Below are 27,848 nucleotides of genomic sequence, written 5' to 3' on the forward strand. Positions count from 1 at the left end.
CACCAGCTTTTTTTCTCAAGGTCGTTCTTGTAGAGTTTATCTGGTTCTGCCTGGTTTTGAGAGAAGGCCGCTCCTGTCAGACCATAGGAGCACACAGCTGCTCCAAGCACTACCCTGCTCCCCGCACCTTCAAAGCCCAACCTTTCAGTCAGGAGAAACCTTGAATGCATTAGCTTCTCCTCCAGGTTTGCCCTTTTGCCTTCTTTCTTAGGGTGGCTGTTCCTGTTTCAGCTGCCTGCTTCTGTACCAGAGCTTGTTTGTTTCTTATACAGAAGAATATCCAATGAAAGGCAGCATTAAACCCGTTGGGGTCATAAGCTTTTGCCTGAACCCTGTGTCTGGATGGCATAGGGTTAGATACACAGCATGTGCCTTTGTGCTGATGAAGAGTAAGACCTTTGCACACTTACTGTCAGCGGTGAGGAACAGGAATATGTGATGGAATTGGGGCGAGATGAGATTCTCACTGCCCAAGTGAAGTTTTTACTATATACTCCCCTTGCCACTAGAGAGAAATACCCTGTTGACCAATAAGCAGTATGCATTGCTAATACTGGGTTGAATTTCTCTGCGTTCTTTCCCTACTCATCATAGTTAACCTTGGATTTATTTGTAGAGAACTGCACGGAAAATCCTGTTTAAGAAAGAAAGAAAGCCTGGACATCATGAGTTTTCTTGCAATATTGTCCTGGACAGCTTCCAATCTGTAAATGAATGAACACCGACATCTAAACCATCCCCAGGGGAGGTTCAAGATCCATCTGAGTTCAGTAAGAGGTTCCTAAATAGCTGTAACAAGCCCATACTTCAAAAGAAATACATTTTGCTATTTTTAAAACATGTGAGTTTTGGAAGGCTTTGAGTATAAAGATTAATTCTCTGTCTAAATGCAGTAGAAGGCAGCACTGACTGGTGACTCTCACTCAAATCTGGAAGGTTTTAATATTGTCTGGAATCTGGATGTTCTAAAAGCTTAAGGTATGACTGTGTTTACTTTTTTCCCCAGAGCAGACTGTGCACGTACTTACAGATTCCTTAGCATATCTCACTGGATTAACGTGAAAAAAATCTGTTATCTATCAGACTCAGGGATGCTGGTTGGATAGATTACTGAGCAATGTTTAATTGAAAGATTTAATGATACTCTGAACAAGACATGACTCGCTCTTGAACAACAGGGAACAGCTCCTACATATGAAAAAACCCCAAGGTCCTATGGAGCCAGGTGTTGCTGCACAGTGTGATGCTAGTTGCAGTAGGTAGCAATAGAAGATGGCTGTGGAAGCTGAGCAGAAGGCTCAGGGCAGCTGGGCAGGTTTAGAGACAGGATTATGCACCAGGTCACTAAAATTACAAAGTGAAGCTGAGCGGAGTGTTCTCAGTGCCTGGCATTAGACATCTACCCTGGATGTTTGAGCTACAAGGGTACTCTGCTCTCCAGTACAGTCACTGAGAGTCGTGTTCTGAACTGCTCTTTGGAGGTGCCTGTCCCTTTTCATTGCCTATAACAAGTAGTCTAAGGAGCACAGATTCCCTATTGAGCCACCTGAGCGATTAGCACAGTGAGATGTTATTTAATATGTCTCTGTGCCGAGGTCTTCCTCCTAAAGTGGTGTACAGTTAATATTATTGGAGAGAAGGAGAATGTGAAGTCCAGAACAAGAATTCAATTGTGGAGGCACTGAGAACATTTGGCTTCGGAGGGTAGGTCCAAATCTGTTAGAGAAATGGGCTGTCACTGGTGTTTGGTTGTAGGGAGAGAAGGGAAGGATTGAATCTTGGCTGTGATTATTTTGGGTGAATGGACAAGTCCTGAATGCTTTGTCAGAGGCAGTTCTTTAACATGGGAAAATATCAGTCCTGTGTTTGCTTTCAAAGTTGTGCTTGTTTGTTCTGGGGTGTAACTGCACCTTTGTGTTCTCATTGTTTAAGCCCAGTCTCCTCAGCAAAATTCAGTGTCTGACTTGCCCCATTTAAAAGAGGACCTTGCCCCTATTTTATCCCAAAATGCTGGACTGACTGGCATAGACATTTGGGTTTATTCTATGATATGCGGATATGGGCCACAATGATGCTACTGCTCAGTTGAAGGTTACTAATTACTGCCGCAGAGGTTGCAGTTCCTGAAAACTTGGCAAAGTTAATGTAAATAAAGGTTCTAGCAACATTCAGGTTTGAAGTTACACTGTCTAGATCTGCACAACAGCCTAAATGATATCAGCCTTACGAAAACAATGCGTGTTGTTTACACCTTCAGAACACGGGAAATGCCCTGACCAGGGGTCCACCTATGCCAGTTCCCCATCTCAGCTGGAGAAACCAAAGTCTCTTTAGTGTTTTATCCCTCTTTTGTAATGAAGAATTCACTTCATGCTGCAATTTCTGATTCTGTTTTACCAGGTATACATTCAGCTCTGGCTCAGATGTTAATGCTCTCAGAACAAAGACATCTGAGCAACATGTCGCTATTTTTATGGTGTGTTGATGTTTTGAGCTCACGCCAGCACGATCCAGGAACAATTCCCATTAAGTCTATTGATGCGAGTCTTTCCTCGAAGGGGACACTCAGGAAACCTTACCTGAATTATCTTTTAAAGTAGATTAGCTAAATTCTATTAAACCCTATGCAGATATTCATATTCAGAATTAAGTGACATTAATCTGATTTAGTGTACTTCACTCTGAAACTGAAGAAAGCTAAATCAAATGAAGGCCATTTTAATTCTGAGTAACAGCACTCCTGCCCGACTCCAGTGTAACTTCAGTAACCACTTTCAAGTCACACTTGTCATTAATTCGGATTAATTTTTCTGACTTTCCCTGTGAAGACAAGGGACAATAAAATCATCACAGATGACCTGACCATATGTTCTGCTTCCCCCCTACCCCCACCCCCCAAACACTATGGACCTAGCTCCTCCTGAATATTGATGACAGTTGGTTTGGAGTTCTGGATCTGAAGGTTGCCGTTCATTTCTAGTCTATTGTCAATGCTCTTTTCTCTTTACTAACCGTTTATACCAAGTACATCAGTGTAGAACCTTAGCATCTGTCCAGGCAAGAGGAGAAGGGTACTCACTGCTGGCTGGTGTTAATGTTCCTGTGCATGTGGAAAAGTTGCAGTGTGTGTGCCTGGTTTAAATATGTAGCTTCAGCTGTTCTGTATCAGGAGTACTAAATTTACTTGTAGATTTAAAATAGGTGAATGATTTGGCAGCTAAAAGGTCAGGACACTTGCTGTTTACTTTGGGCTTTGCTTTTCCTGATTAACAGAAAATTGTCTGTACCATCTGATGTTATTGTCAAGGATTTCTGGTGTAATGCCTGTGCAGACAAAATGTAGAAGAGCGCCATTGTATCCCCTATACCTTCCCCCAGCTTTGTATTTTGTCACAGTTGCACTTTGAAGTACTCCAGCACTCAGGCAGCATATATTCTAACTCACAAAGGTCTCTGCGGAGGGAGTATTGACTTCTCCATCATGTGCAGATCAAATTTCAGGCTTTTAGAGTTTTGTGCATTTGCCAGGTACGCTGAAATACAGATACCAGCTCTTGCAACCTTCATGTGACTTTGGCAGCACGCACGTGGCTATTCCGCATGGCACGTGGACTTACCTCTTCCCCAGAGATGGATGGCACCACGGTTATAGGTATGCACCAGCCATTTTCCCTATCTGGATTCACTGTCAGGGATGAGGTTAGCCTATGTGAGAAGCATCAAGAAGGTTTTGCAGGCCTGAGAGACACCAGTGCAAATTCACAGCATTCAAACTGTTTGCCCTCGGCTGCATGGCAAAGCACCTTCCCTGGGAACACGCCTGCCCCTGGGGGTCACCTTGGCAGCATGGTTCTAGCTCCGCACGCCCTGCTGACCTTGTTTTAGCCTGTTCTGTGAATACACTTGTCCTCCTGGCAGCCACGAGAGAGGCTGTGCTGTTGGCTCCTACCAGTACGTCAGCCCGCAGTTGCAGGGAGATAGGTGGAAGTTAAGAACCTCCTCAGGCTCTGGAAATGTGTCTTCTCTGAGTGTGTGAAAGGACTTGATGCGAGGAGTAGTACAGACCTGTTTGTCCACAGATACTTGGCAATCTAGAAACCTTTAATAAATTTTACAAAAGAGAGAGAGAGGGAAAGAGGAAGATCACAAGGACAAATGAGGAGAAGAGGATCTATCCTCAGCTCAGCTTTAAAAATGAAGCAACAATTAAAAAAAACCCCACAGACCAATGTTCTTTAGGACAGGAAGCAACAAGAGCTCCCAGCTTCTGCAGGTCCCAGGGGATTTCAGAAGCAGAGTCGGAGCTAGGCTCAGAGGGCTGGCGGGGGAGGCTTTCCGAGGAGGGTATGACCTGGCTCTGCTTCTTTGTGCCAGCGATAAGCCAGGCAGCAGCATTGCTGCTCAGGGGCTGGGATCGGGGCGGGGAGAAGTGATGGGCTGGAGGCCAAGATGGGCAGATTCACAACTTAGAGAATTCAGGTGCAATGTGAAGCTCGTACTCCCTTCTGCACAGTGCAGCCATTGGGCAGGGGAAGAACTGGGAGGTGCTGAGGATGCTATCGTTTCAGCGCTTGACAAGGAGAACACGGGCACACAAGCGCTGCAGAAGGAGTGTGGCATTCAGGAAGCTCATCCTCTCCTCCGTGCCCATAGTCAGAACCAGCTGAAGCCCACTGGGAAGCTTGGCCTTTTGAGTGCTTGTTGGGTTGCTGTACACATTGAGTGGGCTGGGGGGCTCGCTTGTTTTTTCTGTGCTAAGCCTCTTTCCGTTGTGTTTACTATTGCACAGATAACAAACAAACAAAATAACAGTAAGGCTGTTCTCACACGTACACACAAAACCACATATGCCAAGATTCACATGTTCAGGCACAGCTGCTGCCTCATTCGTTTTAAAGCTTCTCAGCATAAAATTGCAAGCAGGCCTGTGCTGCAGTTCTCGGGTCTTCCCCAGGAGATCTGATGGCAATGAGAGGTTTGTGAAAACCATGTGGAAACTCAGATCTCATGTAATGTTCTTTTCTCACAAAAGTACAAGCTTTAAACCGTCCTGAGCTGTGAAATTCTGGTGGGGACACTACACAGAAATGAACTGAGCCTCACAGTAGCTCTTGGAGAGAAATATTACTTTTATTTTACAGCCTGCTCAAGCACTGCTTTTAAAAGGCATTTAAATGCCTCCCTCACATATTCGGAAAGATTAAAGTAATTTTTTTCAAAAGCCGCTCCTGACTATATATACCTATTTCTAGAACCCGCAGGCCTGTTTTTTCTCAGAATGACTGCATATTTATACATAGGATACTGAAATATTAAAAATAAATAAGCATTACTTTATTCTCTTGTCTTTTTGTAGGATGGGTGGAAGATAAATTATCCAACAAAAGGATTTACTCTTACAGCGCTGAATGATTCAAAAATTCAGAGATTCTTCCTTTTTCCCTCTTCCGTCTGACTGGGACTTGCCTTTAGAAGAGGATTCCCAAGAGGCCACACGGCTGACAAAGCTCAGAGGCAGGTAACCTGGTCAGACACAGCTTGTGCCTAGTTCTTCCCAGTGGCTGGCTCCAGCCTTTGCTCAGCACCTATCACTCTATGGAAGAAGCCTCTGCTGAGCACCCAACTTCAGGTGCAAAAACATTTCTCTCAAGGTCAGGCCTTTTAGGCCATATGTTGCCTAAGTTAGGCAAACAGAGGGCGGAAAAAGCTTCAGAAATTCTAGTGAATTGTTTATAGTTTAACAGAGCTAAAACCAATCCATCAGTCAGAGTTCCAGCCATACTCTCTGTTCCTGCAGGGAAAACCTGTTGTTAAGAAAACAACCATTATCTTATCTTCAGACTTTGGAAACATTAACATTAGCTTTGTATAATGATTCAAAGGTCTGCCTATATGCAATGACAGCTATGAAAAGAAACCTATCCTAGATGATTGAATACACTCATACATATATTTAAAATATAATGTTGTCTTTTTAATTAAAAAAAGACTGCAGAATAAATAAAGGTGATGCAATGATATTCACACAATGCAGTCTTTTGCTGGATTCCTTCAGCTCAGGGAGACTTAAGACTGCTGAGTTTACTGCTTGGACATCCAACAGCTTGAAGGATCTGGCCCTCCATTTTGTGAGCTCAGGCCTTTCCTCACGGAAGCAGATTTTGCCGGGTGCTGACCACTCTTGGTCACCTCTGGTTTTACAGTTACATGCAGGAATCCTGGTTTTAAAAAGAGCTACTAAGAGCCTTAAAGAATCCAAAGATGCCTGGTGATAATTCACTTCCACAAGCATTAAATTGTCCCTGAAATTTAAAGAGAAAAGCAGGGTGCTACTTGCACCTGCTTTTGAACTAGACTACAAAACCTAGTACCTACCATATAAATAATGCCTAGTGTAAGAGGACCCCAAGCCTTGGCTGAGCCGTAGCTGTAGGTAAGACAGTAAACTATTTGAAAATTAGTATTGTATATTTAACTCTTCACATTAGCTAGTTTGGAGCAATTTGAATTCTGCTCACACATCCCACTAAATGTTGGCTAGTAAATAAATTAACTTTCACCTCATCACCTCATAAAGCATCATAAATTTGAACACTGGTATGAAATAGAGTCTGAAAGATCTCGTAGGATTCTTCATGTTTTATTTCCAACTGAAATTGTTAAAGAGAAGTGAGGAGAATTCACACTGCCAAATTAATCCATGGGGTGGCTAAAGAACCTGGGCAGCTAAGGCCAACATGAGTCTGACCCAGTGTAAATGTGGTAATCTCATTATTAACTGTCTTCAGAAGCAAGAGCAATTAAGTGAAGGGTAAAAGCAGTGGTAAGGCTGTCATTTATTGCATGAGACCATTATTGGGAAAACAACCTTTTGACGGAGAGAATTAATTTTTTTCCCTCAGTCTGCTGCAAATTGAGAAATATGAAAAGTAAATAAAATGACCTCTGACACGGTACGTTTCCTAGGATAACTGCCTAGTTGGTTGGGTAACAGATAATTTTTGGCCATTTGTATAACGTTTTGATACCAAGCAGCTTTATTTTGCCTGCTGGCATACACATCTCCCCACGGCAGCCGCTCCTTCTATGAAACGATTTAGTCAGAGATGACAGCAGTCAACATTTGCCTGCAAAGCCAATACACGGAGTTTGTAGGACAAACCCCAACCAACGGCAGCGTTTTCCCGGAACCGGCTGCTTACAAACGCGGTCACGGCAGCACGGCGGCACCGGGCCGTTTGACACCAGCACCGGCGGCAGAGATCGGCCCGCGCCGTCCGCGGCCTCGCCCGCCCGCCCTCCCTTCACCGCGGCACTTGGTTGTTATTCGCGGACGTTTTCCAAGCGGCCGGGAGAGGACACAATTCCACAGCCCCCGGTTACTATCTCCCCGCGCGGCTCCTCGTTGTGGGCAGGCGCTTCCTCGCATCGCCTCTTACCGGCTGCCTGAAACTTTGGCAGCGGGCTGCCCGCCTGAGGGGAAGGGCCGGTTCCTCCCGCCCGGGGCCACCCCTCCGCCCCGGCCGCCCGCCGGCCGCCCCCGTCCCCTCACGCCCGCCGCGCCCCCTCCGCCCGGCCAGGCCGCAGCCCGCCTCACGCCGGCGGCGGCCCGGCCCCGCCCCGCCCCTCCGGCCGGCGCTGCGGCGGCTCCGGCAGGCCCGGCCCGGCCCACCGCGGGGCCCGGATTGGCGGCGCCGGGCAGCCCCGCCGCCACTCCTCCCACTGCTGCCGCCCGGCGCGGCGCTGGTGGCGCGGGCCGCGGGACGCCGGGGCCGCGCCGGGCAGTGCCATGAGCCGCGGATAAGGTAAGCGAGGCAGGGCGGGCCCCGCCGCGCCGCCTCGGCCCGCTCCGGGCAGCGCCCGCGCTCCTCGCCGCATCCGGCGGGGCGGGAAGCGCCGCCGCAGCAGCAGCAGCGCCCGGCGTCAGGCGCGGGAGCCCGGCGGGGTCCGCGGGGCGGGGGGCAGGAGGGAGGGAAGGGGCGCCCGGCGGCGAAGGGAGGCGGAGGCGGGCCGGGCCTAGGGCGGGGGGGCCGGCGGCTCCCGGGGCGCCCCGAGGGGCGGCCGGGGCCGGGCAGGGGCTGATGGCGGCCGTGAGGGGCCGGCGGGCGCTGCCGTCGGTCCGGCCGCGGTGCCGGCCCGCGGGGAGCCCGGGGGCTGGGGCGGGTCCTGGGGCTGCGGGGCGGCTGCCTCCGGGCGAGCCGTGCCTGGGCCGGGGCGGCCGGGTCAGACGGGGCTGGATGCAGGATTGATTTGTACTGTTGGGCAGGGTTCGGCGGGATGGAGTTCCTTCCCCCTGCCATCAGTGTAACTGAGGTAAAGGGTTGGCCGAGGTAGGGTATGCAGTTTGGCAGGAGCACAAGTAGAAGTGATACCTTAAAAACAAGCAGCAGAGGAAACAGCAGTAGCGTTTATTCTTGCTGGAACTGGGTGAGGATTCCTAATTGGCTTTTAGTATCAAAGGAGAGAGGCTCTCTCCCTCCTAAAATTGTTTCCTTCTTTCTTGTCCTAGATGTGGGCTCTTTAGCTTCTGCTTCTCTTTTAATTCTCAGTATCATTTGTATTTTACCTCTCTATTGCGGTGCAGTGTCTAAATCTATTTACTGTGTCTCTTCAGCATGTGCTAAGCTTGCTTCTGAATGTCTGTGCTCAACTTCTTGATGATTTGTATCTGTCAGCAAACGTCTTACGGAACTCCTGCCTATAATTTAGGGGAGTTAAGTATACAGCTGAGTTTAATTTAAACTTTCGTATGTAACTTTAATATTGTAACTGTAAGATAAATTAGTATAAGACTTCAGTGCTGTAAGATTATCTTCTGTTAAGATGCTTTGTCATACTCCTCTGTCTTCACACAACTCCTCTTTCAAGATGATCTTGCCTGCATAACTTGGGAAAAACAAGGCAGGCTCACAGTCTCAGGGGCGTATTTTACAAGAAGATGTAGCTTTTTTTTGGAATTTTAAAATAACTTCATATTCCTAAACTCTGACTAAAATTCAGCAGTGAGTGAGTACCCTGTTTCAATTTTCTCTGAATTGAAAATGTGCTAAATTAGAGGAAAAAGCACTTTAACTTAAGGAAAAGAAAGTAAACTAATGTTTTTGATGTTATAATTGACTTTTAAAGACTCTGACATCATGTTCTTTTATGATGTGTGAGAGGTTGCTGTTCTGATTGACTTCAAAGCTGAACCAACAAGCTGCTCTGTTGTGCGTGGCATGTTATTAATACTCCAAGTAGGTGCTGAGGTTTGAGTTAGCGTTTCTAAGGCAGGGTTGGGCAAGGTACTTTCTCTCTTGAGCAAAAGACCGAGAAGGTAATTTTGTGCTCAAAGATATCTTATACTGGACTCTCCTGGAGTGTGGTTTCCCCTGTGAGTTGCATTGGTAAGCTGAGTACTTCTCTTGTGAACTTTGCTTTAGGTCCGTGCAAAGAACTTCTTTAAATGACCTATATTGCTTTTATTTCAGAGAAGAAAATCAGTTAATGAAATCCCAAGTGAAAACTCAAAGGACACAGCCCAATAAAGTACATATTAATTGTATACTTCTTTTTGCATGAAAACAACACTTAGTAGTTTCAGATATTAATAGCAAATGCCGAGTTGTTTGTAACTAAAGAACTTCTAAGACAACTGTATGACAAAGAAAAGAATGTGGAGCAGGAAACCTAGGCAGAAGGTATGATGCCAGTGATTTCCCTGTTGTGGTAGATGTGTAAACAAAGTAATGGGAGATAGGAAACTTATCTAGTAAATAAAAGGATAATGTAATGGAAATAAGTTCAAAATCATGTAGCTAGAGGACTGAAGGTGCCTTGTATTCAAACAGCTTCTTAGTTGATAGATTTGGGATTGTGCTGCTCTAACCTCACCTTTCTATGTGAACTCAACCAAATCCATTAGATGAAATCAGAAGACATCTCTTCTAGCATGTCTGAAAGGCCATCAACCTTATACTGTGCGCGCGTGCAGGTGACTAGTCACAAGCACGGCAGTGAACGTACATAATGATATGTTTCATGTGCTGTTGTTCCCTTGTCCTGTTCTCTGTGTGATATTAAGGACGGAGCTTTAGCCTGTTACGGCCCGTGAGATGAGTCAGTTGTGGTACTGAGTGCGCAGAGTGTAGCTGATACCTGCCCAGGAGCTGAGGAAAAATAAAGCTTGTTTATTAAGATTAACTGTAGGTTTCAAAAGAATGAAGAAGAGGGTAAGTAAATTCTGATCTTAAACGCAGTCTTGGAGCCTGGAAAAGTCCCCTCCAATGTCTGGATTTTTATTCTTTTCTTTTGGCAAGCTAGAAATTGTGGTATCAGATGTCCGCAGTAAGTAGTAATGTTAATTCAGTGTGCTCTAAAACACTTATCCTTGAATAAAGGCATCATGTTCTAGAAGCCCTTACTGCTCTAAATGAAGCAATCGGATGACAATGTATGTTGGAAAATAAGAGCGTGATGTAGGCTTAGCGATAGAGAAATAAAGATAAGAGTTAATACTGTGAGCCTTCATGAGTGTGTACTTGGTATTGGAAGAGATGTAATATATTCAGAGTAGAAATCAAGTCTGGAAATGCATCAGGATGCCACATGTGCCCAATAAAGGGGATGAACAATGACTTTTCTTACTCTAGGTAATGTAAAGTGGACGCTAGAAAGAATGTGTTGTGATTTCAAGGGGGAGGATGGTAGAACAGTGGAATACTGAGAGAACAATACTACCTGTCAGGACTGCTGAAGAATGCAGTACTTAAGGGGCAAATGAGGGAGTTAAGTAAGGCAGTGTTCGCTTTGTGCCTGCTAGATAGTGAGAGACCTGTTCAAAGAAAGGCCTCCATACAGAGCTGTCTAAACTTTGATGTACTGTCTTGCGTTGATGGCCCGACATCTCTGACGGTCAGAACCAAACTTGCAATGCTGCAGGCAACTGATCTTATTCCTGGTGTCCTCTCCTTGATATAAGGCCAGAAGTTGACCCTGTTTTGAGCAAGAGGCTGGACCAGACTAGCTCCAGAGGTCTCTTTCAACATAAAACTACAACAGTAGTATAGAGGAGAAACGACAAGCAGAAATGTACGTCCCAGGCTACTTGTAGGGCAACATCTTTGTCAGATTTTAAAATTCCGGGTAATAAGCAAATAAGTTATTGTATTTTAAACTTTCACTTATGTTTCTGGAGAAAACATCCACTTATTTGCACTGGCATGTGACATCTAGGAACCTAGTTCATGAAAAACTTCATTTTCCAAGGTGCTGTGCAATGATCGGAAAAGATGCTCTCTTCTCTAAAGAGTGTATATTTCAAGAGGCAACAGATGACTAAATGAAGGAAACAGTGAGACAATATGAACAGGCAGTGATTTCCGTGCATTAATAATACAATTATTAAGCTTTTTTAAGGCATCATGACAAAGGAGAGACTTAAAAGAGAATTTGATGGAGAACAGTTTAGTAGCTTTATGGATTTTTGTTAGACTTGTTTCCTGCAGTCTAATGCTCTTCTCCACTACTTTTTGTGTGCAGAAAAAACTTTTGTTCCAAGTTCCTTTTTTATTATTAGTGTTTTTCAGCTATTTTAACCTCTTCCTGGGTTTTACAAAGCTAAGTTAATGTGCAGGCTCCCACTGAGTAGTCTCTTCTTTCTTGCCCTGTGACAATATCTGCAGCTTGTATGGCCATAGCTCGTAACTCTGCATACCTCACCAAAATTTTGCTAAGAAAACACAGCCTGCAGTTTTATATGAAAATTACCACATTCACAATGTGATGTAGTGCAATAGAAGTCTTCATATGAAAAAAGTAGTACTCATGTGAACTAATTATGCTGAAGTATGTTGTTTGTAAGATAGCATTAGCCTTCATTATGTATGTGTAAGGCCTTGACATAGGTGTTTGTGTCTGTAGGTATCTACTCAAGCATCCCCTCAGTGGATTTACAGAAACCATGTTAATCAGCTCTTCAAGAAGAGTAGGTATTCTGTAAAGAAAGATCTTGTATGGGCTTTTAGGTTTGATTTTTAGCAGTGTACTTTGAAGATAGACAATGCTGGGTGTTCTGTGTACCAGATACATGCTATACTGTTAAAACCGGATATTTAATTACCTTAGTTCCATCTTAATCTCCTTTTTGTTTTATGATAGAGATTTGTCAGTTAGTATGCCATATGCAAGTCCTTTAATGCTGGTGTTTAGGAGAATGAATTGGTCTCTGTGGTGGAAGAAAGGACTATAGCAGACTGCTGAAGCAAGCAGAGTGGTGCATCTTCATAGTTCTCAAACCATCCGGATGTGAAGGCATGGACGTCTTGTGCTATTTCTTCCTAGTGGAAGGCTGGACCCGTGTTCTGAGAAATAAGCAAACAACTGTATATGCTGTGGAATTAAGCATTGGTGTTGAGGGAAGGAAGGGATATGAAGGAGAGGAGGAAAAATGAGATTGCTCAACTAGGTTAGGCAGGATTTTTTTTTAATTATTATTATTTTTTAAAGAGGTCCTCTGGAGAACTCTTCTGAGACTCGACGGGTGGGAAACAATGCACAAACTCCAGGTCTACCAGGATTCTTCATGCTTGGGATCTTCTCGTTGATGTCTCTTGCTGTCTCAGATATGCTATTTCCTGTCTGGATGTTGTGTGTTTGAGAAATTGGTGAAATTAGTGACATGGAGACAGTTGTCTTAAGTATTTTCTATTGTTGCTTCACTATTTCTAAGTGTTTTCTATTGTTGCTTCATGCCTCTATTGCGCAGGTCTGTAGGGGAGGCAGCATCTTCATTAGGCTTACTGGAAAAGGGCATGTAATACAGAAATGAGCTTGTATTTGGAAAATCTTTTTCTTATTGCAGACTGGAATGGAAACAGCAAATTTGAAGATATGTACAATCTGGGAATAATTTTTCTAAATTCAGCTGAGTAACACAACCATAGATAGCTTGAAGGAAAAGGAGTATTTAACATTTAGGGAGCAAAGGCAAAACTGCAAAGTGCAGTGTTGTCTGTCCCTCAGAAGTGTCTCTCTAGTGTACGAGCAAGATGTAAGGCCTTCAGAGGCACTGTGGTAAATACTGAAAGCTTTAGGATTATCAGTTAGTATTCCCCATTCTGTGTTTATTCCTTCAGTGCGCTGATGCATATTGTTATGGTATGTATGAAGCTGCTGTTGATTGCTGATTTAAAAAAAAAAAAAAAAGCATACCACTTGTTTCATCATTGTAGAGGATTGTGGTAAATGGTTCAGATCCACAAAGTAGAGGGTTTGGTGTTGTTTGTTTTTTTTTTTTTTTTGGTACTACAGGTGGTTGAATTCAGCATCTTTTCTGGATGTGTGGGACAGAATCCCAATTATTGTGTTGTAAAAATATATGACCCTCTGTTCTTGTCAGAATTGTCAATTATCTGTTCTTGGACAGTTTAACTTTTTTTAAGCTTCTGTTAACATGGCAAGCCCAGAAGTTTGAAGGCAGAAAGTTAAAAGTTATTGGTCAAGATCCCATTTCCAGCCCGAGGCAACAAAACATGAAGATTGCACGTTGGCTAGGAACATTTAACTTCACCCAACGGCCTTAGCCTCTGTGTGCCTGTTCACTCGGGAGCGTTGTGAGGACTGAGATTGAACCACCTGGAGAGTTAGCACTCAAGTATCGTCTTCAGAACTGGAAGTGAATGGAGTTGCTTGGATTTGGGCTAAGCTTTGCATAGTGTAGGTCTGAAAGTACCTACTCACTTGGCAAATGAAATTTTAAGTCTTTTAAGGTAATATTTAGGTTCTTTCACACAAGTCCTTTACTGGAGTAATTTTGCACTGGAGGCTTGCCATATACTAACTTAGTTTCATGAGTTTTGAGTATACTTACAGAGCAAAATCCCCTCTCTTTGGCAAGCATAGTAACAACACGCCCAATGTAGCGTAAGACTTCCAGTTCTGTTATGCAGTTACTTGCCTGTATTGTTGTTCCTGTGCTATCTGCCTTCTCTGTAGTTTCTTGCTGTGGAGCAAGGCTGTTACAGTAATGAATTATTTTGGATCCCCAGGGCTATGGAGGTATCCCTTTTAAGACCTGATTAACAGATGCATCGCCATTTCCTTTAATGGACTTCTTGATGACCAGTATCTCTGGAAAATAAAAAGCAAGTGCCTTAAGTTGAAATTGCTCAATTAAGGCATCTGAGAGGAGTTGCTTAAAAACTTCCTGTGTTAGCCAGTGCTGGTCCTGCTCCTGCTGGAAATCCTTGGAGATTGGAAGCAAGTTCTGATAACAGCGTAGGTTAGAGTGGCTGAAATATCTGCAGTGTGCAGTAGTCCCCGTAAGTTTTGCAGGTGTTTTTTCTTCCTGCTTCACCCCCTGTGAAGAGGAGAGGAGCTCTAAGGTGTTGGGGTATTGACCCGTCATCTTTATTCTCTGGGTACTCAGAACTATTGTCTCTGTTGAAGCCGATTGTTAGTGTCTTTGGAGAGACATGAGAATATAATGGTAAAAAAGGGTATATTCTCTGATCTTGCCTGTCTTGCCTTGCTGCTCCTCAAAATTCCTAGCTCTCTGTTCATTGTCTTTCTCTCCTCTTTATTTTAACTCTCTCCTTTCCGAACAGCAAGGTGTGTTATTCTGCTGTGCAAAGTCCAAATCAATACACAGCAGAGTGGTTAAGTTAGTGTTCTAAAAGACAAGACAACTGATGGACAAGGGATAAGAGAAGATCAATAAAACATAGTCAACAGTGGTGCTTTCCCATAAAGGCCAGGAGGGGAGCGCAAATGAATCGTTGTATGAACTGGGCTTTAATATTCATTACCTAGTGTCTCTGTGGTTTATAAACTGTTATGCTCTCTGACCCCACTGGTGTTGGATGACAGCAACACTGCACAAGAATGTCCCTTAGTGCTGGTGAACGTATTGCATGTCCTGGACCACTTATCATGTCAATGCAGGATTGTTATCCTGAAGCTGTGAGAAGATAGGATGGTCAAGCTTACAAGAGGATCTCTTAAAGAGTATGAAAAGGCATATTCAGGAATTGGGGTGCTCTTCTAAAAGACCGGTTTGAGTCCTAAAAATTGCTATATTGGGTTTTACTAGCTTATGAAGAGGACTGGGAGCTGTAAGACTCTAGATCTTACTCTGGATTTCATGTGTTTTGTTTAAATTGCACTTCAGTTGTGAAATCGGACTGCAAAATATATGCACAAACCAAGCTACTATTTCCTTCGATACTGGGAATTTCAAAGCAGATGACAGAGGACCAAAACGTAAATGCAGCCTGTCATGAGCTGCAATTAAGTTCTGATCTGAAATTAAATAGAGAGCTGCAAAACTAATTTTGTTTCCCTGGAAGTCAGGATTAAGACTGAGGAAATAAAAATGTCTGTTTTAGGAGCCCAGGCAGGCTCAAAGAAGAAGGCTTCTTTGAGAGGAGGGGAGATAGTCATGCTTATACACTTGTGATCGTGGTAGCTTGATTAGGAAATATTGCTTAACATGTGATACTAAAAGCAGACAGTGAAAGTCGTCATCTAGGTTTGGTGCTCTCTGTCTCTTGGCTTGTAATTGCAGTGTGTTGTGTTACCTTCTCTTCTGAAACTTCCGAGTATCGAGAACCTGCCTGCACAGGGCTCTGCCAGGTTTCCGAGAGCGTCCTCTAGCCGAGGCCAGGAATGATAATCCCGAGTCGCAACCGAGTTGCAGAATTCCCGTAGCATTCCCATACCCCCTGCTCCCTGCCTGCCGGTCACCTCCCACCTCTTGTTCCTGTCTCCCTGCCCCAAAGTGCCCAATGCAAGGTGAAGATTTCTGCTCTGGGTGCCTCCCAAGCTGGGTATTTCCACTGTACTTGCTTAATACATATCTGTCATTTCTGTTGCCCGGAGGGGCTTCACGTTCTTTCCTAATACTCTTGTGTAATGTTTGGGGTTGAACGCATAAATAAATGTATTTTGGTGGTAAATGAAAGTGATCCATATGTTCCTTCTCTTGTTTGTAACTGCTGTGAAGTTTGATAAGGCTTATCTTTGTAGGACCTTCTCAGTAGCAGTTCTTTTTGTCTAATCACTTTCACACTTCTTCCTTTTCAACTTGGCTTGAAATATTAAACAAATGAATCGGGAGAAGGGGGAAGAACTAAGGGGGAGATAATCCGAAATGTCTGTCAACTCGAAAATGTGCTGGTTAATAAAAGCTTTGCCAGGTCTTTAATAAACCTTCTGAGCAAATGTGTGACAACTTTACAAAAGTATTTTTATGGAAAAAAAAAATGGCTACTATTCTATTTCTCTGTTATTTTAGTGAATAATAAGAGATGTGGATGGAGAAAGGACCAGCTGTGCCAGCAAACTGTCTCCTGTTTTGTAATTCCAGTTATCATTCCCTTTATGACAGCAGGCTGTTTTCCAAGATGCTGTAACACTGCCTAGAGGTTACAGGCAAGCTGAAGAGCTGTGCCTAACAGTTGCAGAAAACTGTGAGTGTCTGAAAAGATTCATTTAGATGTGTGTTGTATTTAAGAGCATAAATATTTGGTTGTGTGGGTCTTCATTTCTTTTGTCATGCAGATTTGAGGTGTGAATTGGTTAATTCTTTTTAGGTATTGAACAGATCTTATGAACCCTTGCTTTTCTCATGAGCTGGGACAACTCTTCAGTTTCACTTTTACTGGCCGGATTTTACAAATTCTATCTAGATATTTGTTATTCTTTCTATCAAGCTAAAACTTCACAATTTAAATGACAAAAATGAGTAAATCACTGTGCTGCACCATGAGTGTCGTTTTAGTACTTTACTTTCCCAGTATATATTTTGTTAAATCCGCTTCTTGCGTCCAGATGCCCTAAGTGGTGTATTTGCCAATGAAAACTGCTATGGCATGACTGTCCTGCGAATTTCTTTCTAGTCACAAAATGGGTATGGTGTGAACAGTGGCTTTTCAGGCCTCTTCCTCCAGTGCCCCAAGCCAAGTAAATGCTGATTTGTGCAATCTGTTCAGATCTCAGACTATTAAAGAAGGCATTGTCTGCTATGATCACACTTCTCACTCCTTCATGGAGTTCAGTACATTTGAGGGGGTATCAAGGCCGTTCCATGGTTTAATGGAGAGGAGTTTGTCTTGCGGTGTGGTGATGAATGCAAGTTGAACAGATTTCCATCCCATGCCTAGATTTCCACTTGTACTGTTGTTTTTTTTTCAGTTTCCCCAAAAGAGCAACCAATCTTGTCTATAAAGCCTTAATTATATATAGCGTGGCAGAGACTGCTCCTTAGGGATGGGCGCAGCTTCCTCACGCTTCAGTCATCACTGTTTTGTCACCTTATCCTGGAAGACAACTGTAGCTGCCACCCGTGCTTGCCTTCTCTGACTTGACCTCTCTGGGCAATTAAAAGCCTGGCATAAACAGCCGCACCCCCGATGTATGGTGATGTATGAGGAAGTGAGTATGTATGTACTCACAAACTTATTAACAGTGTATGTAGTTTAGAGCTTGTGTAGCCGATTGACTCTGTTGATAAACAACTGTGAATTTATTAAGCATGTATATAAGAACGTTGCCATATGTCTGAAATTAGAATTGCCTGCATAATACTGTAATTGAACAAGGCAGGATATGGCCCAAAGATGCTTATTTCCTTTTGCCCTTTTGAATCCATCTGGTGGCTTTTGCTGTTCTTTTATCTCCTAGCAAATCAAGACCTTAAAATTGATGACCTAAAATTTATTTCCTTGAAGCTACTTTAATGACACTTCTCTTTCTGTGCATGCACAGAAGGTAACCCACATACAGTGGAGTGCATTTGTTCTTCCCTATTTTATCAAGTAGTTGAGACTATAGACATTATTTCTGTCTGCAATAGTAGAAACTTTTACAGTGCTGAAGGCATTTGCTGGACAAACATAACACTGATAATACCTGGTTACTGAATAGCAAATATCATAGGATGAGAAAGGGAAGATTTTAGCCCTTTTTTACATGGAAGTAACTGCAAAGGAGAATGACAGTAAAGAGTTTGCATGAATACTGCTTGAATTTAAAGTAGAACTGGGATTCATCTTAATTTAATATTTTTTGTAAGCTCTTTTCTTCTTATTGTGCTATGAATTCAGCAGGCAACTGGGGAATTGGGGTAGGTATTGCCACAAGACCCCCACCTTCTGACCTTTTCATTTTCAGCCTGTGGGGTTGTCGGATGAAATTCCTGGAGACGGCTACATTGATTAATGTTTGCAAAAGTGAGATCTGTGTGCGTGTTTTACAGCTCCATACGTAGTCGAGAATTTAGTATGTGCATCTCTGAAATAAAGAGGCCTGGAGGAATGGTTTCATTTACAGATGTCCCATCATACTGGTCTACCTGAGGTCTACTTTCCATGAAGATGAGGACCTATGTCTGTGTCTGCATGCTGTATGAGTGAATTATACCGTATAGGAACAAATAATTGCTTTCTGAGCTGTGAGAGAGTAACGGCTGGCTGTGGTGCTTCCTGCACTATTGATCTTTGGAAACTACTTGTCGCCACTGAGAACCCTTTTCAAGGAGTGCTGAAAAGTTCAGTACGCTGTTAACTAAGTTAAACTTTTAGAGAGGTTTGTTTTGGTTTTGGGTTTGTGCATTTTGTTTTGTGTTTTTTATGTTTGTGGCCTGATTCGCACAATGAGAAACCGTGTTGGGGTACATCCATGCTGCTGAAAAAAAAGGAGAGCACTGTTTGTGTTCTTCCCGATCTTATTTTGTTTATTTTATTTTGAGAGTGTTCACATGACAAATTATCTTTCTAGGCGTGTTAACAGTACCCACATTTTGAGAGAGAAAAACAGAGTAGGAAGGATCCTCTCATATTCTTGTTGCTTAGGGGTGTGAACAAAAGGGCTTTAAGGTACGTAAGGACCTCCCTTTGTCATCACAGTATACTGATTTTCTTTTTCCTTAGGAGAAATACGGTGTCTTTATATCTACTTTTATGTAAAATGATCTTGTTAGTTCAGATTGCTAGCGAAGTTGATTTTCTTTCATGTATATACCTGCCATAGTTTCTTAGCAATTAGGATTAAAAAAATATGTTGTGGGAGGTGCTCATCATTTTCTGACTCAGTGGATTTCAATAAGAGTCAAGCCTGTAAAGCAGCTGTTAAGGTCAGGCAATCTGTAATTGACCTGTCATGTGTTGCAATTAAAATGTATCACAGCTTTTAGAAATAGGAGTTACCTCAGTCGCTCTTGGGGAAAAAAAGAAAAAAAAACCCAAACCACCAGAAAGCTTTAATATATTAAACTGATCCATTAACTATTGCTCTCTTCTGTGTCTAATGCAAGAAATGGAGGGGAATGCAAATCAAGCTAGTGGCTTTGATTTTAGTAGCCTGTTTTTGGCACAGCTCTCTTTCATGTTCTGGATAACAAAGTCCAGGGAAGATTCTTGCCAACATCTATCAATGAATAAGTTTATACCTTGAAACATTTAGAGTTAGAAATACTATGTGAAAAATAAGAAAACACATATTTCAATGAGAACACACATGTGGATGCTTTTGCCGCATACTTCTACTTCTTTTGCCTTAGTACTTTTGTGGATTTTGTAAAATATTTAAATTTACTGTAATAAAATGACTAGGAATTTTATGGTTGCTTCAGCCCTGTGCACTTGAGTGTGGGTTTTGTGTCTGTCTGTCTCATAGTCCAGTATTTTTAACCATAGAATGCTTAAACCACTCTTCAATGCAAAATTAATCTTTGAGAGACTATACTGAAATGTATATGACAGTTGTAAGGCTCTAGAAGCTTTCTGACAAGCTGAAAAAAAACCCAAGACGCCTTATGTCTTGATCACTAGTTGGGAAGCTGGGAAAGTGTGGATTGTCTGTCCTAATGTTTTTAATTGAGCCTCACTTAATATCTTTGCTGATCGAGGTTTGACAGTGTTTCTGCACTGGTGTGTTTGGTCTGGTGGATTTTTTTTTTTTTTAGTAAGCAAAAACTTGGTCTTTAGCATGGGGAAAATTCAGGTTTTTAGGGGCCATCTATGTTCCATTTCAGTCTTGGGAAAATATTGGTATCTTGGATGTTCTGTCCTCATCACTCTGCACTGCGTCCTCCAGTTGGAAAGCTACAATTCTGCTGAACCTTTTGCATTTTAGTTTCTAAGTATTTGAGTTGAACATAAATCTGAATGAAGTGAGATGAATGTTGCCTTAAGCAGAGAGAGATGTCTGGTACTCGCCAATTCTGAATTTGACATTTTGTTTTCTTGCTATTCTTAGGACAAGGTTTCTTCAGTCGAATTTGCATTTTGTTAACGTTCTGTTGATCCTTCTATGAATTAGAAGTTAAAGAAATTTAAAGCATGGAAGCTATTATTGGTAGTTCATGATCTCTGCATGCTTATTGCTAGAATGAGATGGTTGTGTGATTCTTCAGCTGCTTGAACTTGGTTCTTAGTCTTTGCTATTGCCATTTGAAGAAGTTAGTGGTTCTGTATGATCTTGTTCAAAGTGCTGTGTGAACACTGCTCTTCAGTGAGGTAAGTTAAAGCAAAATTTTTCTCGCTGTCCTAATAACATTGAAACTCAAAATAACACAATTACCTGCTCAGGGCTTTCAGACAAGTCTGAAAATCTGGTCCATAGGCCATTTCCTTCAAAAATCAGATCACAAAGAGCTTTTTTGTTCACGTGGTGCTGATTTATGTTTCCTGCCTTTGCAGTTTCCAGGTAGCATGAAATGCTGGTAATACCTTTCTCCATTAATTTTTCATGGAATCCAGTGACAGGCAAGACTACTCAATGAATGCCATCGAGCTATTGGCAAGACTGCCTCTCAAAGTGCTAGGAACAATTTCTTTACGAAACCTTGCAGGACAGGCTGACTTTTGGGTTGAATTACTTTTGAATTACTTTTGTTTCACCACTTCTCAAACTCGATTGCAACTCTGAAAAGACTTGCATGTTATGAAGTCCTATTTATTGACCTTTTCCTAAGCTTTTCTGTCCTTTGGACCCTCTGGGGATTATGCTTTCAAAAAGTTGTGAGAAATCCTGTTCTGTTCTATCTGGAATGCATTTTCTGCATTTATCAAAGACACTTTTTGCTTTCCTTAGGTAGATGAGATGCAAAGAAGTAAGCAAATGTAATCCACATGCCCTCTAACAGTAGTTCCCTATGTTACTAGCTGTAGCTTGCTATGTATCTTCAGGTACCTTAGGTTAATTAATTTTCACGTTAAGTACAACTGCCTTTCTAGTTAGGTATGAATACTTTTTTATTTGTATTAAATGCAGATGTAGCCCTCCTCGTTCCTGTGGACAATTTAAGCTTTCTGAAAGTAGCCTTGCTTTGATTAGTTGTTCTTGTTTTGTTTTGTTGCCAACTGCCTGGGGATCCAAAAGTTGAAAAAGTACCACCAGAGCTGGAGGATGTGAAAGATCAGAAACCAGATAATCCTCAGATAATGGCTGCATTGTGCCTGGGGCATGCCAAGGTCCTAGGCATGTGAAGTCCTCTACATTTCTATAGGGCGTTCTGTATTTCTTGCACTTCTCACAGTGTCAAGAGTGGTTGCAAAGGCAACAGCAATGACCTGGCTGTATTGGAAGAGCTGGAGATCATGTGCTGCTTCTGGCTGAAGTGACCTTGGTAAAAACCCAACAGACATCAGTGTAACCTTCTGTAGACAACAACGGGGATGTTTCTTTTAGCTGAGGCACATTGACCCATCCGTTCCTAATACCCGTGCAAAGGCACATGCACAGATGCATGGCAGTACAGGATAGCAAGAAGTCGTGTTGACACTTGTATATATGAAGTTGTGAGGACTTTGCTGGTAGAGAAGAGGGCTCATCGAGTGCATGCAGTGTTGCAAAGATACTCCACTTGTTTGACTTGGTCTGTGAGAGGTTGAGTGGAAAGATTCCTGCCCCCCCAGCCCCTGTGCCTTTTTCCTGCTCTGCCGTTAAAACTTTCTGGAATATGGGGCATCACTGGTCCATCGTGGTTCTGTAGCTCTTTTTTTTTTTTTTTTTTAAGAGTTATTACTGTGCTGCTTAGGAATGCGTGCTTGGTCCAAACCTAAATACTTTTAAGTATTAAATGCTTTAGTCCTGTTTAATTAAACCAGAGAATACCACCTTCTCTAATTTCGAAAACATCTCTGAGAAATAAAGAAGCCATGATTGTGTACTATGTTTTGTCCTGTCAGGTAAAAAAGCCTTAAAGCACCTTGCATGCTAATCCTCTGCAAAACACTAAATTAGAATGAAGGTTGTACATATGAAATATAAGATTTAAAGAATCATTAAAAATCCACTGGAAAAAAAAAAATCTCTTTAGATACCTATGGGGTATGGTTTGTAAATCTGTAGATTCCATTCCTTTTTTAATAATCTTTTGTAACTACATTTTACGTGGGGGCTTAGAGTTTGAGTCATTAATTGCTGCTGCTCATCTGTGTATCTGTGTTTAGCTTCATGTGGACAAGCATATTTATTTTTAATATTTTTTCTGCTGTTTTCATGTGAAGGTGTATGATTGTTGTTTTAACTTTGCAGTTGCTGTGAATATTGACTGAATTTTTTTGTTAGTGAAATGAATGTAAATGTAAAAAACATCCTTAAACACTCGCTTATTACCTGTAGGCAGTTTTACCTATTGACGAGTATTTGGATTGTTGGGAAAAATGAGCCTGTAATACAATTCTGATAAGCCCTTTTTAATTTAGGATTCAAGGCAGCTTATTTTACTTCATTTTGGAAACATTCTTTTCTATAAGTCACTCCGTCAAAATTTCCCTTACAGATTTTATAGTGACCTTTAATTTAATCAGTGATGCAGACAGCATTTTCAACTGCGGACTAATCCGCAGAGGTTTTAGGTAGTCTTTCATCAGATTAATGAAGAGTTGATTTTTTTTTTTTTCTTTCCACCGAGATAAGAGGGAAGGAGTTACAATGCTGCATAGTTTTATATTCTACCTCACCATTTACCCTCTCGATAGGATGTAATTTTTTTATGTGTAAGCTTTTGATGTTTTATTTCTGTAATAATAAAACATTTTCTGTTGAGATGCAGAACTTGTGTAGCAGCAACAAATTCTGATTTAGCCTCTCCTCCCTTTTAGAAGAGAAGAAACACAGCAGTTATGTATTTATTGCTCAGGATTGCTAACGGACCAGTGGTTTTTTTTATTCCCCTTTGGCTTGTCAGAGTGACTCTGAAGAGAGTGCTTCACCCAGGTCGTATAGCAGTTTTAGATAAGAAAAGTGGAAAAAGCTGGCTTTAGACTGTGAAAAAAGTTTGCCTCTCTCTTTCTGTCTGTGAGTACGCTCTGGTTTTAATGCGCTTATTTCGAAATCCCTTACTGCAGGATTTTCAGACCTAGGTCTGTAAATCTTTGTTTTTCTGGGGCATTTCTCTTCTTACTCATGACCAAATTAGTTTTTTGGGTAATTTTGATGCCAGCAACTAGTTACCTGGAAAAATAAGTGTTTGAATGTACTTTTTAAAGATTGTTGCTTGCAATTATGAATGATAAAGAAACAAGAATAAAGTAGTTCATAGGAGGAGACCATGTGAATAAAGAAAGTAGAATGTGCTAGAATTTTTATTTGTTCTCATTATGCGAACTGGGAGTAAACCTTCTTTACTGAAATTAGACTCTGGTGCAGTTTGAATGTGCTGCAAAGAGCAGAGGAATATGTTATTGAAAGTGTGTGAGTAATCTGAAAAAAAAAATCATAGTTTGAGTTGACTATATGGTAAAAACAACTTTTTGCTATTGCAACAGTTCACAGTGCTTTACTAACATGCATAATACTCAAATTATTGAGGAGCTTCATGAGTAGTATTGCAATTGGTTGGGAAACAAACATTAGTAGAGGCTGTGTTGAAATTGAGCTCTTGAAGAGCTGCACGTTAAGAAGCAGTTTCTGGGCTCAGCTTGTAGCTAACGTTACTAATACTCACCCCATACCTCTTCCAGCTTCTCCTTTGAATTTCAGAGAAGCAGTTCTGTTGCAAAATAAAATTTGACCTATGGCGATTGAAAAGTGCCGCACTGATACGATGGCAAGGCGGCAGCCTCTGTCTAGGCATGTCATCGGGTTTGTTGAACCGCAGAAGTCCTTCTTGCCTCAGTGTTGACGGGCTTCAGCTCCCAGCTCTGGCAGCTTGAAAGTGCTGTGCAAACTACCAGAGGCGTGTTTTGCTAGCTAGTTTTCTGTCTCACGCTTTAGCAGATTTGCTGCTGCCCTGTTCTTAATTTGGTGCTGATGCATGTTGCTTCGTTGGAATCAAGTCCTTTCGGGACCGTGCCTTCCTTCTGGAGTCCAGCAGAGCACAGGCATCGTTGGGTGAACATGGCCAGAGGGACGAGGAGCCCGGGAGTCTCTGCTGTCCCGCAACTGCGATTCAGTCTCTTTGCAGAAAGCTCCTAGTGTTTCTGTGTTTCTATATGTTCTTGTTTTAAAAAGACTAAATGTCGCAATGCATAGCAAAATAAAGTGACTCTTCACCCACTGTTTACTGTTCTTCTATGAGTTATGTCATGTTTTATTTTAAGCTTTAACTTCTTTTATTTCTTCTGTTAGGGGAAATGTTCAATTTCTTGTAAATATTGCTTCACTTCAGTCTTCAGAGAAGCATTACATAGGAAGAAGTTAAATTTTTCTGAGTTTCTGGCCCACCTTTAACTGCTTACCTTTTTGTGTTTGTCAAAATTAAACTGTAGTGCAGCTTTATGAAGTTTTTGGTGTAAGTGATGTGTCATGGAAGGAGAATAGGAAAGAAGAATAATTAATCTTTTATCGGTGAAGGCAGAGAAACTAATGTGGTAGCTGACCTTTCTTAGGTCTTTGGGGAAAATGTTAATATAGAATAGACTCGCTTAGCGAACATTAAACAATTTTTATTTGATTATTTTTGAAGCATTGTAAATACAAGCTTGTATTAAGGACCTCATTAGCAGCACCTGTCTTCAAAAAAATTCCAGTAATTTTGAAGACTTCTTATTTGCCATTGCAATTTTACTTGACCTTTCTGTCCTAGACTTCAGTAAACAACCCTTCTTATTTGTCTCCTTGATAGGTTTATAGTTTTCATGGAAAGTATAATCTCATTGACAATACTTTAAAATCTTGCTTAGGATCTTTCATTTAAGTATCCCTAAGTGTACCTAAACACTGGTTATTTAACTTGGCTTATTCTTACCTTAAAAGCCATTTGCACAAAAGCGTATTTTTTTATGAGGCTCAGAGAACTCTTGATAGAGGTATTTTAGCTGTTAACCAGCTTAGTTGTGACAACCTCATTGACCTCTGTTCGAGGTATGTGCTATGGAAGGTCTGTGTGTGTATATCACAATCCATACTGGGTGGCATAATCGTATTTTGGCTGTGATCCTAGTGTTGACTTCTGTTGAACACAGTGGACTACATTCTTTTTTAATAGTACTTGATATAAAATTTTTCATTTCTGTGCTTAGATTTAAAACAGGTTTTATTGGGGTTTTGTTCCTCTCCCCTGCCCTGCCCCGGCCCGTATCTCAAATCCTGTTGTGTGAACTTGAAAGGTGAAGCAAAACTTCCTTCTTGCTCCTGTTGGACAGCGAGCTTTGAAGTATTATCTTCAGCCTGGGTAACTGGATCCCTGACACAGGGATTTCGCGGGGCTATTGTGTGGTGGTAATTACCAACGCTTTCTATGTAGTTCATTTAAAAGTAATGGCTAGTGGATGTAAAAGGAATAATAGATGTTAACTGTGGAATACATAAACTCATGGAGATGCCAGGGGAATTTAATTTGTCGTAATTAGAAATTTGAATGGGGATAGGAAAGAATGTTGAGATTTGACTTTTGTATCCTTTTTTGTCTTTTATGGTATGAATCTGCTGAATGAGATGAAATTTATGTGACAGATAATGGCTCAGGAGCTGTCATCTCTGCCTCAGTGAGATCATTCTGGGCTAAATACATGGGAATTGGCTTTCTCTAGACTAGTTGTGTGGCAAAGTAGTGGTAAGGGATTACTGGAGATGTAAACTTCTGATGATTTAAAACGTTGCTTAAACAAAGACTGTAAGTGATAAGGATACTAAAACTGTGCGTTGTTTTGAAGGACCTGAAATGAAGACTTCTAGACTCTTTAACAGAAGGAATTTTATCTGATGCTGAGATCTGTTATTTATTTTTAAATAAGTATAAAGAATAACAACAGTCCTTCCATATCCCTCAGTGTTGGAAGGAAGATACTGGCTAAGCCTCTAGCGAAACAAGTGGAATCGGTAATTTCTGAGAGCAAATACAAATTTCAGATCCCATTGGCTTGTGCAGGTGTTCCCAAATGGGGAAGCATTTACCGTGCTTCTAGCCTGGTTTGGGAACAGTGGCTTAATGCATTAGGGTGGTCCTGTCTATGTTAAGGTGAGATCTTCTGTCACACCACAGAGACGTTGTAAAGATAGTTGAAAACTATTTTACGCTACTTCTTCTTCCTACCAAATGGAGGATAGATTTAGAGTATGAATCATATATGTCTTCAGTCTGACACTTGGAAATGACTGTCGAGGAACCCAAAATAATAATGAGCTCCATTAATCCTAAAGAAGTACTATTTTCCCCAGTCTAGGTGATGGCAGTTTGCCAAAGCAGGAGGTGCCTGTGGAAATAGTAATGGCACAGAAGGATTATTGGGGAAAGCAGAGACGTAACCAGTTAGAAACATCTTTCCCTTTGAACAGTGATGGCAATTTGCATGAAGTCAAATTGCGGCATTATCAATAATCAAATTAGCGGCTTCCTGAATAGCATTTAGGGCCTGTTCTTCTGACGCAACTGACAGATACAGGGGAAAGTATTACAATGCTTATTAATAACCTGTAAGGCTTTGTCTTTACTTAGCAGGAAAGGAATTTCTGTTTTGTGGAAAACACTTTCTGGTCTGTTTAGTAGCAATAAGCAGGGAAAATACTCTGAGAAGTTTTGAACCTTGCTGCAGATTTCTATGAAGCATACCCATTACCCCTTGTGTAGATGTTGCATTAAGTAATAGCAATGAGATTGGAATAGTTGGCTGTTGCAATAGGTGAATTTAGTTACCCAATCTGTTCTGTTTCTCCAACTGAATGATTACGAAAAACATTGAATTGCTGTACTGAATATCCCTTACTTAATTAGTAAATGTGGCTAAATTGAACTGTATATGGGTGGGTAAAATAAGCATGGCGTATGCAACTTTGACCTGTTCCTTTAAGTTAGTTCCTAGTTTGCTGCTTTGGGCATTGGTTGAATCACTTTCTAAATTGTTAATGTGAAAATCATTGCTTTGCTTTATCTGTGAAGTTGATAGTATAATTGTCTAAAACAGGCACTTCAGTGTCTTTTAAGTACGAATGCTTATAAAAGAAAGTTTGCTTTTGCTGATGTAAATATGGCTTACTGTAACTCCTGAGCTCTGAAAGCGTATGCAAACAGAAGTCAATCTCAACCTGTTCTCAAGAACTGGAAGAGAACTGGTTATTGTTTTCTACCTGTGAGCTTTAAAATGATAAAACTTCAAAAAAGGCTAAAGGCACTCAGCTGGGGACTAAAATAGGAGGAATTTCTGTGCAATTCTGAAGCAATTCTAGTCCTTGCTGTGACGTAAAGTTTAAGAGGGGGGTGAATAATTTTGAAACTTTTTGTTAGGATTTAATTTGATTCTCTTTTCTAAAATATTACTAATTTTCCAAATGGACTCAGTTTACACTGATCTTTATCTCAGATATGAAGTTGCCAAATTAAAGGAGGGCAAGGAGAAATTTGGTTACTAATGATGTCAGCGGTGTCTGAAAGGACCTGCAGTGATCTGGAGGCTGCTTGAAAGGCAAAAGGGCCAAATCCCCTT

General features: G+C 41.7%; 1 protein-coding gene across 14 annotated transcripts in view; it reads left to right on the plus strand.

The window, feature by feature from the left end:
- The window catches only part of TEX2 (testis expressed 2), a 73,162-nt gene that overhangs the window by 6,896 nt on the left and 38,418 nt on the right, over nt 1-27,848 (plus strand). For 5 of the 14 annotated variants that reach the window (XM_087751089.1, XM_087751085.1, XM_087751081.1 and 2 more), the window contains 2 exons: nt 617-3,652; nt 5,357-5,514. In XM_087751089.1, coding sequence (XP_087607215.1) covers nt 5,409-5,514 — 106 coding nt within the window. In that variant the 5' untranslated portion in view covers nt 617-3,652; nt 5,357-5,408. Of the gene's footprint in view, nt 1-616; nt 3,653-5,356; nt 5,519-7,653; nt 7,806-16,386; nt 16,449-27,848 lie in introns of those variants that run through there. The other 9 variants (XM_087751090.1, XM_087751091.1, XM_087751087.1 and 6 more) reach the window with 8 other exon arrangements.

This window comes from Nipponia nippon, unplaced genomic scaffold, assembly GCF_047370975.1.
Source record: "Nipponia nippon isolate SJK-2023a ecotype South Korea unplaced genomic scaffold, ASM4737097v1 scaffold_14, whole genome shotgun sequence".
In the NCBI taxonomy this organism is placed as follows: Eukaryota; Metazoa; Chordata; class Aves; order Pelecaniformes; family Threskiornithidae; genus Nipponia; species Nipponia nippon.